The sequence below is a fragment of the Microchirus variegatus genome (assembly GCF_963457635.1).
Source record: "Microchirus variegatus genome assembly, chromosome: 3".
Lineage (NCBI taxonomy): Eukaryota > Metazoa > Chordata > Actinopteri > Pleuronectiformes > Soleidae > Microchirus > Microchirus variegatus.
The window spans coordinates 3,465,980-3,474,125 of NC_139804.1; the positions used below are offsets into that span (position 1 = coordinate 3,465,980).

At 45.6% G+C, this 8,146-nt stretch overlaps 1 protein-coding gene across 1 annotated transcript in view; it reads left to right on the forward strand.

Annotated features, from left to right (window-relative positions):
- Nucleotides 1–7,819, forward strand: part of gab2 (GRB2-associated binding protein 2) — a gene marked incomplete at both ends in the record, with an annotated part of 67,597 nt that extends 59,778 nt beyond the window's left edge. The window contains 7 exons of the mRNA XM_083886280.1: nucleotides 622–1,253; nucleotides 2,547–2,644; nucleotides 3,519–3,798; nucleotides 5,241–5,331; nucleotides 5,499–5,601; nucleotides 5,749–5,871; nucleotides 7,670–7,819. Of these exons, the coding sequence (XP_083742406.1) occupies nucleotides 622–1,253; nucleotides 2,547–2,644; nucleotides 3,519–3,798; nucleotides 5,241–5,331; nucleotides 5,499–5,601; nucleotides 5,749–5,871; nucleotides 7,670–7,819 (1,477 nt within the window). The remainder of the gene's footprint in view (nucleotides 1–621; nucleotides 1,254–2,546; nucleotides 2,645–3,518; nucleotides 3,799–5,240; nucleotides 5,332–5,498; nucleotides 5,602–5,748; nucleotides 5,872–7,669) is intronic.
- Between the last annotated feature and the right edge of the window lie 327 nt (nucleotides 7,820–8,146).

Here is an 8,146-nt window from a genome sequence, read left to right on the forward strand (position 1 = left end):
TAATGATTTCTTTGTTACGTGGAGCAAAGAAACGAAGGAAATATTCACATTTAAGAAGCTAAAACAATCAGAAATCTTCTTTGAATAATGAAAAAAGCGTCAAACCGATTCATCGATAAACAAAATAGTTTATAGTTTAGAAGAACACCCACAGTATAGCATAGCATATAGCATATATAGATATTGCCATTTTCTCACAGGTTACTAAGTATTACTTCTTAATTAATTTATTAATTTATTTATTCATTATTATTATTTATTCATTATTATTATTATATTATTATTGTTTAACTACTAAGTCACCCATTTTTTGTCTTACAGTATATAAAGATATTAACACGATAGACATTTTGCTCACAGTAATAGTAAAGAATGTGAATGTATAGCATATAGCATATAACATATATTATATATTTTCTCACAAGTTACTAAGTATTACTTATTAATTTATTATTATTATTATTATTATTACTTAATTACTAAGTAACCCATTTTTTGAAGTTAAAAGAATGTGAATGTGAATATATAGCATATAGCATATAGCATATATAGATGTTGCCCTTTTCCCACAGGTTACCTGACTTGTCTTTAACATACATATATTGTGTATCTGTGTTCCAGGAGCGCCAGTTTCTCCCAGTCCACGCGCAGCAGCCTCTTCATGGGCAGCGACTCTGCCGTGCAGAAACTCTCCCACGGCTTCTCCCACTGTCTGAACGGCATGGGCGCGCAGCTGCACGGCTTCTACAGCCTGCCCAAGCCGGGGAAACACCACCAGTTACCGGGACACCACCACCACCACCACCACCACCACAACGACGACGACGACTCGTCCCAGGAGGCGTGCTACGTGCTGCCGCGCGGCTACAGCGCGGAGGCGCCGCCGCACGGCGCCCTGGGCGACGCCGAGCTGGAGGACGAGGAGGTGTACACGTTCAAAACGCCGTGCAACACCCTCGCCACCGTGCACAACAGCGAGCGCCCCACTGACAATTACGACCTCCCGACGACGCCCGGCTCCTTCTACCAGATCCCGCGGACGTTTGATAAGAACCACAACTCTCTGACGCCGTCCAGCTCCGAGTCGTCGTGTGCGCCTCCTCCCAGGCCGCCCAAGCCCAGCCAGGGGTCAGAAGGTCAGTGGGGGAGTCCCCAGTCGACAGGAAGTCAGAACGGAGAGGTGACGTCGGCGGTTTCGGTGATCCCGCGCAGGAATACCCTCCCCGCCGTGGAGAACATCAGGCTGCACAGAGGTACGTGTGCACCAACGCTTCCTGTTTTCCCAACGTTGGACGCTGACTCCATCGCTCCGTTCCCCCCCCCCCTCCCCTCATGGTGCAGCAGCGACTTCTGCACTTCCTTTTTCCTCCCACCCCCCCTCTTTTCCCACTTCCGCTATCTCTGGTTTTACTGACTTCACACCAGCAGCTGAGCAGAAAACAAAGGGGGCCCAGTCCGCCGCCACCGCCGCCGCCGCAGCAGCACACTGTTCTGTTCAGACGCTAATGAAATTCAATGCCTTCTCCAGAATGTTTCGTTCCAGGCCGATGAGCAATAAAAAAAAAACAAAAAAAAACACACACTCTTAGTTTCCGATGTTCGTCCGTGCTCGGGCCTCGTGTAGCCAAAGGCGAGAATTGACTTGTGACCCTTGTTAGCGAGCGTACAGGCTGTTCGCGCACCTGTGCTGCAAAGAGCTAATTATAACGCAGCCGAGCGTTTAATTAAACGTCACTCATGTTGTGTTTGTTCTGTTGGAAAAACAGCAGAGTTTACATCACTGAAAATGGCACTTTTTGTCCAAATATTGCTCCCGTGGCAGTGGTGATTGTACAACATCTGACTCGCGTCGTGCTTTGTCACGGTTTTAGAGTTTAAAGGAGGCATATTATCATATTAAAATCAACTTTTTAATCATGCTAATACTTATATTTGGGACTCTGGAGGCCCTATGAGTCGGCAAAGTGTGAAAAAAAGATGACTCACTTATGTTTTTGTGGTCCGCCTCAGTCTAAGTACAGGAGATATAACACGCGACGTTGACTTCCGCACTCATTGCTACGTCACAACGATACATTCCTGGAATTGTTGTTTCGCGGAGCTCCGCTTTGTCCGTAAAAAAAAATGCGAGAGTGCAGACGAGGGCAATAGTATCCGGAAGAGCAGAAGTCCGTAAAGTGTTCTATTCTTGGCTGCAGCACAGAGTTCTACACAAACTTCCAGCTTCAGAGGATTTACCTGTGTCCAGTGGATACATTTTATATTAATGCTGGGCACCTTAGTGCATTAACGGTGGTTAACAGTGTCAATGACGCGTTTCCATGACGACTGACCTGAAAAAGACGCGCGTGACGTTGTGTTTACACGCCGTGACACCGGAGTCCAGGCACCGTTTACCCGTTAGCTTTAGCTCCTTTAGCTCTTTTACCGCCATTAGCACCATTAACGCCATAGGACACCAGGCCAACTAGGTTGATCTGGTGAAATAGGGTCTAATACAGTATGTCTACTTTAACGCAGTGGTAAATATTGATTTCTTTCCACAGGCTCCTCCTTTGAAACCAACAGCCACCATCGTCCCGTCCATTTCAACAACTCAGGCCAGTCTGTGGAGTCTGTCAACGACGGTTTCAGCTCCTACTTGGTGAGTCACCGTCTTTTGCACCCAGCTCTCAAATACCGTCGGTGTGAAATCATAACCCTGCATAGATAGACAGACACTTCGTACCCGACTATGAGTGAATTCCAATTCCTTGCTTAACCCTCAATCTCAAAAATGTGCGCTCCCTCTAGTGCAAGTGCTGTCCCAATTCTCAGAAAAATTAAGTTGAGGGTCAAGTTTAAGGGCTGTATCGCCCTCAATATTGAGATTTTCCGAGACCACCCTTGGGAGCAAGGGCTACCCAGAATGCAGTGTGTGTTTTCACGTAACAAAGATGGCGGCAAAAGCAGCAAAAACGAGTACGCTACAATGTGTATTTTCTTTGTTAATAGAGATATAAAAATTATGAAAACCATTGTATTATCTTAGTTTAGGCCCATATTATGGATTACTGACGTCATTGTTGCGTAACATTTATTTTTATTTTACGATCTTTTGTCAATAGCCGGCCGGTTGCGGACAAGTTTGCTATCGTTTACCCTTCAATAAGTCGTGGTGTGTGGTAACTGTCAGCTGAATATGTCCGTGGTTGTGGTATTTGTATGAGTATCATCTTATAACTAACTGACAACCTAATAACTTGACTGACAAACGGATCGTAATAAATAAATAATCGTTCTTCTTCTTTTTTGGAGTTGACAGACTTTTGTGTTATTCTGCCCCCTACAGTCTGAAGACGTATCTGCATTTAAGGGGTGTCCCATTTCTAAGTGACAAAATAACCCTCAACACTTGGTTTTGAGGGCCAGTTAAGATAAACGGTTGAGCTTGAGGGTTAAGATAGGAATTGGAATTGGCCCTATATTTACTCCCGTCGAGTATCGCGTTTTTACGACGACCCTCTTTCTGACGACAGAGAACCAAAGCCCCTCTGACTCGCTCCGACAGCGGCAACTCGGACGACAACTACGTGCCCATGAATCCTGGCTCCTCGCCGCTCAGCGCCGCCCTGGCTGACAGTCCTAAGAACATCTACATCCCCATGAGCCCGGGGCCACATCACTTTGATTTCCCGGGGTTCTCCGCGACTCTACCTGCCCGCAAGGGGAGCAGCGCCTCCCTGTGTCACCGGCCCAGTCGTCTCAGCGATGTCACACCTCCTCCCATCAACCGCAACCTCAAGCCTAACAGGAAATGTAAGTTGTTTTTTTTTTTACTTAACCTAAAGAGTGAGTAGCACAGGTGTCTCACAGCCCGAGGGGCCACTGTTTCTGAATTCCGTTACGACCTGAAGGTCCAAAGATATTCCGATTGGAGTGAAGCCAACTGAAAACTTAGGTGTGAACATGTGTGCAGATGATCGTCTCTGTAGGTTAGAACGGTTTTATTTTACTTAAAATATCATGCTAACTCCACCTTACGACATAAACTGGGTTTTATTAATATCTATTGAAAATCCTCACATAAAAGGTTTGGGAAACATCATCTATGCTACATTTACATTTAAGCAGCTAGCTTAAATTTAGCTAGTTTTAGCGACTTACAAGAGAGGAATAAGGGACACAGAAGAAGTCCTGGAAAGAACTTTGAAGGAAGGAACTGTGGACTGATAGAGGGTGAGGGTGACGAGGTGGATTCAATGCACGGGAGGAGATGGATTAAGCTAAGCTAAGTGCTAGGACAGAAGATATAACTCCATCTAAAGGCATAAACTGGGTTTTATTAATACATTACTGAAGATGTGTTTCATTTATCAAGCATTTATCTATTGGAAATCCTCACATAAAAGGTTTGGGAAACATCATATTTACTTCATTTACATTTACATTTAAGCAGCTAGCTTAAATTTAGCTAGCTTTAGCGACTTACAAGAGAGGAATGAGCTACATAGATCATACTCGATAGGAACAGTGGACTGATAGAGGGTGAGAATGTCGAGGTGGATTCAATGCACGGGAGGGGGTAGGGGTAAGCTAAGCTAAGCTAAATGCTAGGACAGAAGATGCTCTTGGAAGAGCTGGGTCTTCAAGAGCTTCTTGAAGGTAGCGCTCGGTAGGTCATTGCACCAGTGTGGAATAGGGATTATTTTTTCCACTATAATTTCCAAGAAAGATTTGTCCTGAAAGCTACGAAAAGTAATGCATGGTATTTTTGGCTGCTTTTGCATGTAAATTTCGCCAGACGATGCGCTATATCCCCTAACCCTGTCCCTTTCCCTAACCTGAACAATCTCCTCCGTAATAACTGAGAAACGGAAGATCCCTTTTGGGGGAACGCGGGGAAAATGGGGACGATCCCGCTAGCTAGCTAGCTAGCTAACTAGAGGCCTGTTAGCAGGGCGTTGCTGTAGCCGAGGTAGGAGATGACCTAGAGCCTGTACTAGAAGCTAGGTAGCGAAAACGAGTTGATCTGTAAAGGTCAACTGGTCAATCAATCGTGACGCCCGAGTTTCTTGCTAGCTTGGAAGGAGCCAGAGATAGCTAAAGTGGATATAAATGCAGATGTTGTGCTGTATTACTATAGATGAATGCGGCGATGGATTCACGCTCCTCCCCCTCAGCAGTGTGCATTGTTGATTGTTTTAAAGAAAAGACAATAATATTTTTGTGCTGTGCGTCTGCTCTTGTTTTTCCCGCAGCGAAGCCAACACCTCTCGATTTGAAGAACAATGGGATTATTGACGAGCTGCCGTTTAAGAGTCCAGTCACCATGTCCTGGATCCGTCCCATGTGAGTCCCATAGCAAGTCATTCAAGCCAGATTAACAGAGGACACACACACACATACACACACACACACACACACACACACACACACACACACACGGTGCTGTATTTTGTTTCTTGCCCCGAGGTCAGAAGGTAGAATCACTCACAGTGCTGTTTGTTTTGCTCCAGGCCTGCGATGAACTCCATGTCCTCGCAGCACTGTCGACCCATCTCCACGCAGAGCATCACCAGCACCGACTCTGCAGACAGCGAGGAGAATTATGTGGCTATGGTGAGTTCTAATAGCTGCGGGGCGAGATCAGGGGAGCACATTGTGCTCTTGTGTTTTTTTAATGAGTCACTTGTTTGCATGCTATATACGCCAACAACTCCCTCGCACCCTGGGTGAGTAAATCCTCCGCTGCCTGTCCTCCATTAGCAGAACCCAGCGTCTACCTCTCCAGCGATGAGCGGCACCAGCAGCCCGGCCCAGAGAAAGTGTGGTAACGTGGACTACCTCGCACTGGACTTCCAGCCTGGCTCACCCAGCCCACACAGAAAAGTAAACATATGATTTTTGTTTTATTTATTGGCTTAAAAATGTTGGGTTTGCAGATGAATAAAGTCATATTTTCTCATCAGATGAGCACAAATGCAACGTCTTTACTTTGGTTAAAGGTGCCATATGTAAGAATGTGGCCAAAAACAGTTACTACATTCAAATTTAAAAAATACCGAGGTCTTTTAGGTTTAGTTTTCTGACGTAACTGCCAACCCGTGGTTGCTCGGCAGCTGAAACGCTACTTACTGCAATGATCTGTAGATGGCGGTAGGTGGCGCCACATGCCAAAACATGATATCAAAACATAAAACATGATTTGCAGTCTGCAAAAATATTTTTTTAATGCAAATATTTTGTCTGTACTGTTGTTGTTGGTGAGTTCAGTTTATGTGAACATTATTCCTGAGTCTCTGTGACATATTAGGAGGATTTTACGGCCAGTTGCTTTAGATTTATTACATAATGCACCTTTAAACAAACCTTATACGGTGCTGTAACGCTCACATTTCACTTTAAAAATGTCTAAATTATTAATGCCACGTACAGTCGAGTACAAATGCTGTTTAACAGCTCTTAAAAACTGCTATGTTTGAAAATGCTGCTGCTGGCTCTGTTCTGGTCTGATAACTCCAGGGTTGCATTTCAGCAATAAAACAACAAGAGACCTTTAGCAGAAAACGATGCTGCCGCTCCGTTACTGGCGTTCACGTCTCGATTGGTTCTTATCTGCTGCAACTCAGCTATCTGTGGTGAAGACAAAGCTTGTGTAACGGTCACATGATGTGTTTTCGGGGGGGATATTACCTCTGAAACAGGGGTGTAGTAGTCGAGGGGCTAGCATAAGCCTTAAGGAGAGCATTTAAGTGGGTGGGAGCAAACCCGTGAAGCGCAGCTAGCTTAAATTTAGCTAGTTTTAGCGACTTACAAGAGAGGAATAAGCTACGTAGAAGAAGTCCTGGAAAGAACTCCACTCGATAAGAACTGTGGACTGATCGAGAGTGACGAGGTGGATCCTAAGCTAAGTGCTAGGACAGAAGATGTTCTTGGAAGGGCTTGGTCTTCAAGAGCTTCTTGAAGATAGCGCTCGGTAGGTCATTCCACCAGCGTGGAACAACACCTGTGAAAAGAGTGTGGATTGTCTTGTTGCGGGGCGTTAGCGCCGACAGACGACAATCCTTTGATGTACGGAGTAGTCGAGGGGCTAACGTAAGCCTTAAGGAGAGCATTTAAGTAGGTGGGAGCAGACCCATGAAGTACTTTGGAGGCTAACATCAGTGATTTTGAATTTGAAGGGGGTGACGTGCCCTTGTATGCTGATTGAAGACTGGGCACACCGCGTTCTGGACCATCTGTAGATAGCTAGCTAGCTAGCTAGAGGCCCGTTAGCAGGGCGCTGCTGTAGTCGAGGCGGGAGACATTTACACAAACAATTACTCTTTTTTAAACGACGGCGGCTAAGGGGGTGACATGTGCACTTGTAGGCTAATTGAAGACCAGGCACACCGCGTTCTGGACCATCTGTAGATAGATAGATAGCTAGCTAGCTAGCTAGAGGCTTGTTAGCAGGGTGTTGCTGTAGTCGAGGCAGGTGACAGGCTTTTAGCTAGCTTTTTAGAGGGTGTCCGTTTTTGTTTTGTTAACACCTTAAAATGTGCAAATTTTGTGGAAAACAGCCAAGTTTTTACAGTTTTTTAATGTCTTATTCCCTTTTTTCCGCTAAAATTAATGTATGGAATCATTAATCCAAAACATTTTCAAAACAAATTCAAAACCGCCTTCTTCTTTGTCGTCCCCACAGCCGTCCACGTCCTCCGTGACCTCGGACGAGAAGGTGGACTACGTGCAGGTGGACAAGGAGAAGACGCAGGCGCTGCAGAGCACCATGCAGGAGTGGACCGACGTGCGGCAGTCGACGGAAACAGCAACAGCCAAGGGGGTCAAGTCCTGACATTGACCTGCGACGCACAACAAAAACACCACCAAAAAATAAATCAACGAATACACCGGGTTTAAGCCCGATAGACGTTTTTTTTGGGACAAAAAGCCATTAACTATCCCCGCGCGTCTTCTCTGTGACTGTTAAACGTACAGTAATATCAGGCCTCGCAGACTGTTATGGACATTATTAACGTTGTATGTATATCACCCTTACTTATCAATCCATCCCGCCCTAAACCCCGCCCCCTTTTCGCCACTGGCGTTTCGGAGTTTTCGCAGGTCGTTTCTGCTCGTCGGACGCGGCTGTTTTTAACCGCGGTAACCGCTCGATAGCCAT